Here is a 12,883-nt window from a genome sequence, read left to right on the forward strand (position 1 = left end):
AGAACAGCAATAAATAATGAGATGGCAAATAAGTATACTCAGGATAAATGTGATATTGTAGTGAGATGAGTTCATAATATAAGAAGCAAGAGACAGTCTATAAAATAGTCAAATTATTTAATGTCAAAGTTTCCCATGGCAAATGGAGAGATTAATCCTAACCAAGGAAGCATATCCATACAAGGATTCAGTTTAGGAGGAAAGAAGGAAGGAAGAGGCTCTGAAGGATGATCATTAGTGCTTTATGAGCTTCTCTGCTTTGTAGAAATCATTTTCAAAGCTATGAGCTAACTCAAGTGCTACCTCCACCATGCAGGCCTCCTACCGCATTCACCACCATTCATTAATCAGCTCGTTGTTGATGTCTAAACTCCTTGTCTAGACAATGATTTGAAAGACAAACTCTTTTCCAGACTGGAAAGAAAAGCAATCCACTCTGTAAAAGACTATCAACTCTCTCATGAAACCACCCAATTTTACTTTAGATGCACGAAACAGTGAGAATGGAGCTAACCACGGGGGGTGGGGGGTGGGGGAGTACCTGCCCACGGTACTCTCAAGCAGATAGTATCAAAGGCCAAAAAGATATGGTGCACCATACAACAGATGGAAGTGAAAGTTAAACAAGACGAAGGCAGATTTGGCCTAGTGAAGATTCTGGGGAAAGTGGCTATGTACTCAAATAAGACCTGTGGTCTAAAAGAGAGTTTAGCTCTGCTCTACTCCCCACACCCCAACCCTGCTCACCCCATCTGCATCCTCAGTTTATCTACATTTGCCTCTCACTCTACTCCAAATGCAGCTGGGTGCCTGAAACTCCTCTGTCTCTGGGTCTTTTGCATGTTCCTAATCTCCTTGTCAAGTAGCCCCCATCCAGAAACCCACAGAGCTTACAGCCCCTCTCCATTAAGGGATCTACTTATTTTAATTAATTAATTAATTAATTAATTAATTAATTTATTACCACTTGATATTAGATTATACCTTCCTTTTAATCACTTGGCCGTGGGTCTTTTTACAGCTACTATTATTTTTAAATCCTTATCAATATGATGTGTCTATCTTCTTCCATTAGAATAAAGGCTTCATGAAAGAAAGGATTTTTTTTTTAACTGCCAATCTAAATAGTCTTGAAGAGTTCCTAATACTTGGGTAGACTTTGATACATATTTGTTGAATTCAGGGAAGATTTTTACAGAGGATATTGTACATAGAAGTTGAAACAATGAAAGAATTTCCTACAGGGGAACAGGGCATAGCAAACAAGAGTTCAAAACTAAGAAGAATTAAAACCCTCGTGATCTATTCAGGTAACGAGGAATCAAGTGATACAGATAAAGTCTAATGCTTGACCCTCCTCATCAATCACTAATTAAGAAAATGCCCTACAGGTTTGTCTACAGCCCGATCTTATGGAGGTATTTTCTCAACCAAGGTTCCCTCCACTCAGATGACCAGTTTAAGTTAACTTAAATAAAACCTTCCGGCCACAGAGTCTCCCTATATAGCTCAGGCTATCCTGGAACTCACTATGTAGACCAGGGTGACCTGTCTCTGCCTACCAAGTGCCACTATGCCCGATACTAATAATTTTTTAAACAAAGAAAATGCATCCTTTACATATTACATTTTTCTTTTGTTGGTTGTTAAAATTTCGACGAATTGACAAATAGGATTCTGTGGTTCAGGCAAACCCGTGCGGGATGCTGGCCTTCAGGATTTTAAAATAGACTAGTGGAGGGAGAAAAGCAACAGGGACAGAAAAGAACAATGGTGTAGCAAAGGGAACTGGGGATTGGGAGGAAGGTTGGGGGAAGGGAACTTCAAAGACCAGAAGCCACAGAGCTAAGCCAGAATCCTTGGGGTGGGGCGGGAGGGGGAGGAGCCAATCGCGCGGCGCTTGCGCAATGAGAGGCCCAGGTGCCCGCCGCCGCGGAAGCGTAACCACCTAGAGACGCCGCGCCGCTTGGGTGCCTGCGGCGCATGCGCAGGCGGACCGGTTGCTGACTCTTCAGGGTCGCCGCCTCCGCCGAGGTCGGCCGCAGATCTGAGTCTCGTGCTCTCTTCGTTCGCTTACCGGCGGCTTCCCTCCCATTCTCGCGCCCTGGGACGGCGAGGCTGGGAAAAGGGGTTGAGAGGGCTGTTGGTCGCCGCCTTTAACTTGTGCGTGGGGCCGCCATGTCGGCCGGCGAGGTGGAGCGCCTGGTGGAGCTGAGCGGCGGGACCGGAGGGGATGAGGAGGAAGAGTGGCTGTATGGCGGTACGGAACTTCCTGTCTGTCTCCCCGGTTCTCTCAGGCCTTCCTCCCGGTGTTTCAGGCCCGGGAGTCCGAGGCCTCTCGTATTGGCCCTGACCGGCCTAGGTTAGGCCGAGTGCGGCCTGCTCCCGGCCTTCGCCCGGACCCGCAGGCACTCACCGCGCGGTGGACGCGGGCCAAGGAGGCCGGGCAGCCCTGCTTCGCCCTCCTCCTCACCGTCCGGGCCTCCTCGCTTCTGCACTCTCTCTCTATTCATGCTCTTTATCGATTCTGAGCCGCTTCGGTGTGTCTCTTGCTCAGTGGCTATGGGGTGCCCCTCCTCGTCCCTTTCTTTCAGAAACAGTCATTCTGTAATAGCAGCTAAATAAAGTCAATGCAATGAAACTAACGTCTTGTTTCTTGATGGTCAGTTTGTATGGAATGCACCTGCAAGGGTACCTCCTTGTCTGAAAGTCGTGCTTTAAAAAGATTAATTAAAAGAAACAGATGGAATACACTATGCTCCATAAAGAAAACCCTGAATTGTGTCCTGTATTTAGGGGAAATTTTTTTTTTGTTTTTGTTTTTTTTTTAAAGAGTCCTGTATAGTTCACGTCATAGTTGTATCTCGTGACGCTTCCCATAGGCTAGTATTCGGTGTTTTGTGTTTGTGTCCCCAAATTTAATGTGTCATGTACTTTGTTTTTGTAGGGAACATGTTTGATGTCTGATTTTTAACTTTAAGTCGTAGTCCCCCTTGGCTGTTATACCAGATTTGAAAGTATTTTGTTCTTTCCTAGAGCATACATTCTTGACATAAATTTCATAGATTATATAAAAGTGAACGTTAGAGTCTTAAGCAGCCTTTTAGTAATGAAACTCCGATAAACTTGTAAAATTGATTATTTCTTTAGTGGAAAGACAGCATCGGTACTACCCTTAAAATGTGAAATGTGTGGGGGTTTCTCTTACAATGATGTGTAAATCCCCTTGTATTTCTTTCCATAAGAGATGTGTCTTGCTTATGAAGTGATCTAACTTTGGCTATGCTTGTAGGCCCGTGGGACGTGCATGTGCACAGTGACTTGGCAAAGGATCTAGGTTAGTGCTTGTGATCTTCCCTTCAGATTTCTATACTACTTGTTGCTTAAGCTTGGTTTCTTTATTTACTTTATTTTATTTTATTTGGTAGATGAGAATGAAGTTGAAAGGCCAGAAGAAGAAAATGCCAGGTTGGTGAACTCTCCTGTTGATGTCTTACACAGATTTCCATTCTAGCAAGTTGTCTACTGTTTGATCATAATCCTTGCCGAAACTGCATTTTGACCAAAGTTGAAGGACTTTTTCTATTTGTGGACCAATCCTGTCCTGTTTTCTAGTAACGTATAGGACAGTTTTTGAGTTATTAGGTACTTGCCAACTTTTCACTGTAGAGTAACTTTCACCCTTAATTGAGCTTAGAGGTGTATACAATATAGTTGGGTTTTTGTTTTGTTTTGTTTTTCAAGACAATGTTCTCTGTGTAGTGTGCATAGCCCTGGCTGTTCTGGAACTCACCTTGTAGAGCAGGCTGGCAAGAAGATCCACCTGCCTCTGCCCTCCCATGTGCTGAGATTAAAGGCAAGAGCAACTTTATCTGGCTGAGTGTAGTTGTTAAATTACTAAGAAAAAAAATTTTTTACTGTAAGAATTAAAATAACTGAAAATTGTTGCTTTCATAGTTTGTTAGTGTTTTTATAGTGTCATTTACTCTTGGTATAATTTCTTTTCTTTTCTTTTCTTTTCTTGGAAACAAGCTCTTACTGACAGGCCTGGAATTCCCTTTGTAGACTAGGCCAGCCTTGAACTCAAAGACATCTGTCTGACTGCCTCCTAGAGTGCTGAGATTAAAGACGTGCCACTATGCCTGGCTTGGCTGTAATCTAGTGCTTTATATTTTAAATTCATAATGGAACTAGTTTTTGAAAGGAAACTATGCTTGCTACTATACCATGAACAGAATGGATGCTTTTTTTTTAATGTTGATTTTCTTTGTTATTATACAAAACTTAGTATTTTACAGAGTGTCCAGGGAACCAGACATTTACTCAAAACGTCACTACATCTAATGCATATAAGTACATGTCTCCGTTGGCTTTAGTTTGATCAGGTGACTGTCTGAAATGATGGGGGGAGGAGTGATCTTGAACAGAGCAATTAAGGGCCAGAGAAATGGCCCAGTTGGGGACATTCATGCAGCATAAGATGTGGACAGGAATGAATACATTCTAGGAGAGACTTAGTACTCAGTATCTACTCTATTGTTGAACTCTAGGTTCAGTGAGAGACTGTCTCAGAAAAGAGAGATGAAGAGGGATTTGAAGATACTGATGCCTTTGGCTTCCACATGCATCACCCCCCCCCCCCCCCGCCACGAAGCATTTAAAGAAGATTTAGGTTTTCAGAGTGGAGGGGTGAATGCTTCAGACCTAGCGTGATAGCTCTAATCCAAAAGGCAAATAGCTCTAGTGAAGACATGGAGAAACTGGGCTGTTTGTACACTGTTGCTGCTATTATAAAGTGATGTCTCCTTGGGAGCTTCCTCAGATGTTTAAACAGTTATAATGAATTAAGCAGTCCTACTCACTTTAAATTAGAGAAATAAAAACATACATGAACACAAGAATTTGAACATTAGTGTTCTTAGCATCAGTCATAGCTAGTCTGTAAAATGGAAATGACCCTACCTGTCCACCAAAACAAATGAATAGGTTCATTGCAATGTACCCTTATGGAAGTATTTCCTGGTGGAAGGAAGGAAACTGAGTATAGACTTGCTGCAGTGTGAGTGAACACGTGACATGTGTAATTCAGTACAGAAAGTTTCCAGAATGAGCAAATCCATAGAGAAGGAAAGACCAGTGTTGTGGGATAGGAGAAAATGGGGATGCCGGGTGATGTATACTTACTTCTTTAGGGAGGCTATCTATGTACACAGTCTAGGATTTCACAACATGATTGTTACACTGTGTACAGAGTCTGTCCCTTTAAGTATAGTCTTTAAATGGGTGGATGTGAATTATGTCTTAATGGAGCTTCTAAAATGAACACAGGTGGTGGAAATCCATTACAAGTAATTTCTTTTGTATCAGAAGAAAAAGAGATAAAACAAAGAATATATGGAAGTAAGGGAGTGAAAGTAGAAATAGCCTCCAAAGAGCTGAAATTTTTATGAGCTAATCCTTATCTCTGAATTTTTATTATTTAACTATAATTCTAAGTTCAATTTGTTGTTTTGTTTTTAATTTTATGTGTGTTGGTGTTTTGCCTGCATGTATGTCCATGCTCCACATCCATGCCTGTGGAGAATAGAAGAAGGCATTGGCTCCCCTGGACTGTGGTTTGGGACTGATGGTTGTGAGCTGCCTTGTGGGTGCTGGCACTCAAACCTAGGTCCTGGAAGGGCAGCAGGAGCTCTGACCCTCTCCTTCCTCAAGGTTCCCTTTCATGGTGCTCTTTCTTGAGTTCTCTGGGACACAGAATGGTAGTTGATTGGAGTTAACCCATCCCTGCCTCCTCTGAGTACTGCTGCCTGTTTTTGTTGTTGATTTCATTTGGAGTTCTCTGTGTGTCTCATCCCGTAAGAGGGCATGTGTGTTTACATTTTTACTTTTTTAGAAAAAGCTTATAATGTTATTGTTCTTGTATCTTAATGGTGATGAGAACCTAAAAGTTCTAACGTATTATGTCTAATAGAGAGGAAGGAGTTCAGACAAAATTAGGATACAGCTTGGTACATACCATTGCATTACTCTACCTAGGACCCTGCTGTTGAAATTGCCTGCCCATCGTTGTCGTGACTGGCTCATTGCCGAAGCCTCTGTCCTTAATTGCATTGCACTGATCTCAGTACCACCATGCTTTATTTGTCTTGGTTAGCTGGTTAGCTGACTAGAACATGCTCTTCTGTGAAATGGAATGTATCCTGCAGGCGGGGTGCACACACACAAGAGAGCAAAACTTGTTTCTTGATCTCCGCGAGTTTATTTAAGCAAAAATATAAATTAAGAATTTCAGTAGTACATTTATCTTGAGTCCTGTGTTACGGCAGGAAAAATTGAAGTTTCTATCTACAAATATCTGTAAAATGTCAAGAAACTGACTATGCTATAGTTCTGGAAGTATTTTTTGGCTAATGGCTTGAGTCACATGGAAATGTGAATGTTGTATTGTTGAACACATTTGTTTTTGTTGTTACAAAACAAGTCAAATTTGCCTTCTAAAAGTGATTAGTTTTAAAATTAATCAAAATTAGGTTTCAGGCTCCTTATTACTGTAAACTAGAGGACAGTCATCCATGAAGATATATATGTAGATATATAGATATAGATATAGATATATATCTTGAAGTTGCGTTTTTTGATAGAATAAGGAACCTATCTGATTTAGTGGAACAGCAAAGCAGGCAGAAATGTGTACTGAGCACTAAAAGAGTTAATATGATCATATCATAGAATCTCATGGGTATCAGGGAGAAATGAAACTATGTTATGTAGCCCTTGACCATATAACAGTAGTTCCTGGCACACAGCAGATACTAAGTAAAGACTCAGAGGTAAAAGTGGTATGCTATGCATTATATTTTAAAAACATGAAAAACTTGAATTATGTTCTTCTAATTGTATGTCATTAGGAAATTATTGGGCAAGCCAGGTAGTGGTAGCACACACCTTTAACCACTCGGAAGGCAGAAGCAAGCAGATCTCTGTGGGTTTAAGGCCAGCCAGGGCTGTTATACAGAGAAACCCTGTTTCAAAAAAAAAAAAAAGAAAAGAAAAAGAAAAATACAGGAAAAAAGACCTAGAGACCTAGAGAATGGTAGTACAGACCTTTAAAGCCCAGCATTTAGGAGGCAAAGGCAGTTGGATCTCAGTTTGAGGTCAGCTTGGTCTACATGATGAATTGAAAGACATCCAGGGCTATGCAGACTGACTAAAAAAACCCAAGGAAGCCCAATGCTTGCTTCCATCTGAGTACGTGTTTTACACTAACAGGAAAACCGACAGACTCCTAGTCTTGTTTTCATCACCCAGTAGAGAGAATAACTTTAGAAACTCTTATCAGTGATAGCTTGAAATCATAGCATAATCTGTGTACTTGCAGCAGCAGCCACCAACCTGTCTGCTCGCTTTCTTTCTTTGCAGTGCTAATCCTCCATCTGGAATTGAAGAAGAAGCTGCTGAAAATGGCGTGGCAAAACCGGTAACATACATATCAGGCTTTGAAATCCAGTTACTCTGCTGTTTAAAATCGTTAAGAACTTCATACTTTTATTTACAAATAAAACCAGCATTTAACATAACCTTCAGCAGCATGTATGACTTGACCCCTATGTCAACTGATATGTCTGGTATCATGGAAAGATTATGTTGAACTTAGTGAGGAGAAATGATGGGAAGAAACTCTGGGGGACATACAGCATTCACACAAGCTTGCTGTTTAGTGTTTCAAAGAACTAAGTAGTTGTAGATCTCTGACTATGATAAGTGAGCTTGGTTTCCAAAGCCAACACTGAGTCCACAACCTAAAGCTGACTGTAACAGTGTCTTAGGAATGCACTCTGATTGTGATACTCCCGGACTCCGTGACAGTTAAAATGGTACTTTGTTGTTCCCTCTGATGTTTGTCGTGATGATCTTAGTCCTGAATAGGAAAGGAAACTTGCTTTTTTCATACTTAAACTTATAATCAAAAAGCATTTTGCCTAGGTGATATGACTATCTACCACTTTTAGATCCATACTGAAACAGTTGTAAGCAGATCCACTTGTGTTTGAGAAGATACATGATGCTTCTTTAGTCACTTACATGGAGAATCTCTTCATAGTATAACTGATGACCATGCAAAATGAATCTGAGGCATTGTAGTGTCTATAAGATAAAATTATTTAAAAAGAAGAACTTGAGAAATTCTTATGAATGAAACATTTGTACGATTTAATGTCAGTATTAAAAATTACCAAATAGTTAGCAGAGTTGAAAACATGGAGCATGTATTATTCTCTGAAAGATGGCAATAAAAGTTCTATTTCATAAACTTATAAATTATTGTAGACCATTAAAGTTGGGATAATAGCTTTATAAGCTTGTAATTTGTATTCTAAAACAATTTAAAAACCCCAGAATAATTTTTTATTTATCACTATTGAATGCTGAATTGGATTATTTATTGCATTTTATAATTGTTTCTATCGGTGTAGAAAGTGACAGAGACTGAAGACGACAGTGATAGTGACAGTGACGATGATGAAGATGACGTTCACGTCACTATAGGAGACATCAAAACGGGAGCACCACAGTATGGGTAAGTGGCTTGCAGTGTAGGTCAGAGAACTCCTTGTAAGAGTCACATTCTGTTTCTGGTCTGTCATTGGGCTTGGCTGTAAGTGCCTTTAGTCTGTGGCACCTTGGTGGCTCTGAGTGAGTGCACATTATAAAACACCATGCTTTGACAGTCTGTGGGTGATTCTTTTTCTTAACACTACATGAAAGAGCTGACTCCGGTTTCCACAGGTGGTTGATTGCTTTCTGCCTGCAGTTAATTATGAAAGGACATGAAAGCAGTGTCTGGTTGCCATAGCTACAACATCTTTGCTAGAGCATTTGCCAGTATTAGTTCTTTGATTAGAAATGGAACACTGAAAGTGTAGTTTGCAATTTGTGATTATTTTATTATACAAACCTTAATTTAGGTCTTTAATTTTTATTTCTGAACCCAAGCTAACATATGCCTTCTTGGCCACCATCATTTTATTTGTGTGTTGTTTTTGAGCTAATAAAGGTCATAAAGTTAATAAAGTTAGTCGGGGTCAGTGTGCTGGTAACAAGACTGATGTTCCATGAACTGGACCAAATAAGTGGACTATTGCCAACTCACGGAGCACAGGGCTATTAGAGGGTCGCAAGAAAACACTCAAATAGGGATTGGGGGTTTGTAATGGTAGAAGTAAGAGATTTTTCAGTTTTCAGATTCGCTGTATATAAGATGACTACTAAAACTTTATCTTTGGGAGGTTTGTTTTGATAATCATGAATCATTTTGATCGGGATGAAGTGGAATTTCCGTGTTGTTCCTGATGGCTGAGAATGCTGAACTTTTAAAAATGTTTGCTGACAATATGAGAACTGTTGGTTCATTGTTGACTAGTCTGCTTATGGACTAGGCTGTATGGGGTTTGGATATTTGCTTTGCTTTTAGAATCTTCTTCCTCCTTCTTCCTTCCTCCTTCCTTTCTCCTTTCTCCTTTTTCTTCTTCCCTCTTCTTTCTTCTTGTTCCCAGACAGGGTTTCCCTGTGTAACAGTCCTAACTGTCCCGAGATAGGCTAGCCTTGAACTCCCAAAGATCGGCCTGCCTTTGCCTCCTGAGTGCTGGGATTAACTGTGCCTTGTTCTTAAGCTCTTTATCTATTCTATATCTGTCATTGTCATGTGATTTTTATCTTCTCTCAGTTGTTTGCTTTGCTATTGGAAAGAGTGAATTTCAAGTAATTCCAATTTTCCATTCTTGTTTTTACTTCCTAAACTATTGGACTCGTTTTTAGGTAGAACTTGCTAAATGCCTCTCGAAATATTTTCCATAGCATAGCAGTTTGGTGTTTGATCACTTTGTATATAGACTTTTGTTGAGAGTGAGATAAAAGATTTAGGTTCATTCTTCTGCAGGTGGACATTTGTTGTGGTGTTGATGTCTTTGTTGAAGCTCAAGTGACTATAATTGTGTGAGATTATTCTGTGTGAATCCTGTCCCATTGATCCAATGTCTGTTTTTGTGCTGGTGCCGAGTTTGTTCTTGGCTCTGTAGTATGTTTCACAGTCAGGTATTGCTGTCAGGTATGCTTCAGGCATTGTTCTTAGTTGAGATAGCTTTGGCTACTGAGGCCCTTCATGCTTTCATATAAATGTTAGGGTTATTCTTTTTATGAGGAATGTCACTTTTATTTTGATGGGATAATATCTATCTTTCTCCCGCCTTCCATTTTCTTTCCCATTTCTAAAGCTAAAACTTTAGGTCCTATATTGAGTACAAGAGGAAAGTGTGGACACGCTTGTTTCATGACTGACTGTAGTGGGACCATCGTCGCATACGGTATTGGTTGTGTCTGAGTGCCATACCGATTTGCCAGTCTAAGATAGTTTCCTTGCGTTTTTAATTTCTTCAGGATTTTTATTGGAGGGATGTTGGACTGGATCAAAGATTAAAATTGTAAATCATAACCTTACAGCAATGGAGGATATTGAACTCAGAGCTTTCCTTTGCCTGTGCTGTGCAAATAAATGCTCCTTCACTGCAGCCCGCAAAGAAAAGCCAGGATCATAGGTCTAATTAGTGGAAATTTTAAGGGAGAAATTAAATAACATGTTTCATGATGTGAACATAAATCTTTGAAGTGTTCTGTTCACTATAAATCATTCTTACCTGGTCCTGTGTTTCTCCTTCCCACCCCCCAAACATTGTCAAAGGCAATTTCTGTCAACACGAACACTTGACTTTGAGTTTTCTACTCACTCAAAAGAGATTTTCTTCCTGTTGTTGTGGTGGTGGTTTTGGTTTTGGTTTTAGTTTTTTTGAGATAGGGTTTCTATGTAGTCCTGCCTGTTTTAGAACTCATCATGTAGACCAGGCAGATCTCACTCACAGAGATCCACTTGCTTTTCCTCCTGGGTGTTAGGATTAAAGGTGTGTGCCACTATGCCCAGAAGTAAACTCATTTTAAGAAAAATTGTACCAAGTCCATAGTGGTCTGAGTAACCTGCCCAGAGTTGCACAGTTAATTGCATTTGAACATTGGTTGGTTTAGCTTCAGTTATTTGCCACATGCATATTAATACATTTACAATGTGACTTGGTTTTCTCGTGTGTTCGTGTGTGTGTGTGTGTGTGTGTGTGTGTGTGTGTGTGTGTAGTCCCAGCCCAGACTAAGATGGGGGGTTTGCAGGTGTCCTAGAAGTGGTCCCTTTTCTCCTTTAGTTATTAACCTGTTAACACTTTTTCCTTGGTCTCCAGATTTTCTTTCACATTTCTTCTAAGTGCCTTCATTTTTATGAATGGTGCATTCCCTGTGTACTGGGATGTGAGGAGGCCCACAGTGGGTCGATGGTATTTGGAAGTGGGGCAGGAAGCTTTCACTGCTGCAGATAGCTAAATGTTAAGGAACTAGGGGTACCAGCAAAGATGCTTCTCAGATGTGTATTGCGATGGCGTATTGAGTTTAGTACCTGGGAGATTTTTGAGATGGAAAAATGTCAGATCTTAAAAAAACAAATGAGTTCTTGGGACTGGAGAGATAGCTTAGCACTTGTTTTTGCAGAGGATTTGGGTTCAGTTCCCAGCACCCACATGGTGGCTCACAACAATCTGTAATGTTAGTTCTAAGGGTTCCAGCGCCCTCCTTTGACCTCTTTGGGTACCAAGCACGTTTGTAATGTACATACATATAGGCAAAACAGTCACATACATAAAATAATATAAAACATTAAGATTTATTTTTTATCCAGTAATAACTAAATAACAAACATTAAAAATCAGTGTAAAAATCTGTGTGTGTGTCTGTTCAATCATTTTCTGAGTCGAATAGCTTCCTGTTTTTTTACTAATATGTTTTTGAAGTTAATTTTTATTCTATTTTTAGGAGTTATGGAACAGCACCAGTAAATCTTAATATCAAAGCAGGGGGAAGAGTTTATGGAAATACAGGTAAAATTTGTATTTGCAGCTTCATCGGTATGAAAATAGGTCCTGAGTAGATTGTATTAGCTCTTTGCACGAGTCTTTCACTGTCTGTGATATACACGAGCAGACTTCCTGTGAAAGGCATCTCAAACAGTGTGTGGCTGTGTTACTGTGCTTGTTTTAGAACACTTTCTTTGCTCACACATTGTATAAAACAGAAATGTAACACATCGGCATTAGCAGCTCTATTGATGTTATGACCTTTTGCTTTTGTTTTTTGAGGTCATATCTCTTGTAGCCAAGGCTATCCTTGACCTAGCTGTGTGCCGGAACCTTGCCTTGAGTTCCTGGTCCTCATGTCTCATTTCCCAAGTGCGTACATGATAGGAATGTGCTGCCACTCTACGCCATAATGTCTAAGTCCCAACTTTTCATCCTGTTCATCGTGAAAGTTTGATCACCAAGTTTGACTAGACGCTAGTTTTATTAACGGTCAGGATGGATGGTAGAGGGTGGTTGATGTCTCCTCCTTTTGTCTTCAGCTTCTTGCTAATATAGCGTCTTTGCCCTTTTGCATTTCTGTAAAATAGGAACCAAAGTCAAAGGAGTGGACCTCGATGCACCTGGCAGCATTAATGGAGTTCCACTCTTGGAGGTAGATCTGGATTCTTTTGAAGATAAACCATGGCGGAAACCTGGTAAGATTATGTGGTTCTATTTTAATACCCAAAAAGTATTTGTGAGCAGCAGTGTAAAATACTGTCTTTTACAGTGTCTTGTTTATTGTCCTAAGCAAATAATGAGTAGTGAGACTTGCGTCATTAAATATTATTTGTCCCTGGAATTAACAAATGTAGACTCACATTTATTATAACACTTCAAAGGAAATCATTTTGATCAAAATGTTTGTTCAGTGTTTGCTTCATTGTGGCAATTTT

The 12,883-nt window shown here is 40.1% G+C and overlaps 1 protein-coding gene across 13 annotated transcripts in view; it reads left to right on the forward strand.

Moving 5' to 3' along the window:
• The first annotated feature begins 1,949 nt into the window (after window positions 1-1,949).
• The window catches only part of Fip1l1 (factor interacting with PAPOLA and CPSF1), a 61,692-nt gene continuing 50,758 nt past the window's right edge, over window positions 1,950-12,883 (forward strand). For 6 of the 13 annotated variants that reach the window (XM_021163804.3, XM_021163805.3, XM_021163806.3 and 3 more), the window contains exons 1-7: window positions 1,954-2,260; window positions 3,293-3,337; window positions 3,429-3,468; window positions 7,420-7,477; window positions 8,475-8,578; window positions 11,905-11,969; window positions 12,536-12,643. In XM_021163804.3, the coding sequence (XP_021019463.1) occupies window positions 2,179-2,260; window positions 3,293-3,337; window positions 3,429-3,468; window positions 7,420-7,477; window positions 8,475-8,578; window positions 11,905-11,969; window positions 12,536-12,643 (502 nt within the window). In that variant the 5' untranslated portion in view covers window positions 1,954-2,178. Of the gene's footprint in view, window positions 2,261-3,292; window positions 3,338-3,428; window positions 3,469-7,419; window positions 7,478-8,474; window positions 8,579-11,904; window positions 11,970-12,535; window positions 12,644-12,883 lie in introns of all 13 variants that reach the window. The other 7 variants (XM_085836763.1, XM_085836764.1, XM_021163810.2 and 4 more) reach the window with 4 other exon arrangements.

This window comes from Mus caroli, unplaced genomic scaffold (assembly GCF_978045245.1).
Source record: "Mus caroli unplaced genomic scaffold, Mus_caroli_1 scaffold_4, whole genome shotgun sequence".
NCBI lineage: Eukaryota > Metazoa > Chordata > Mammalia > Rodentia > Muridae > Mus > Mus caroli.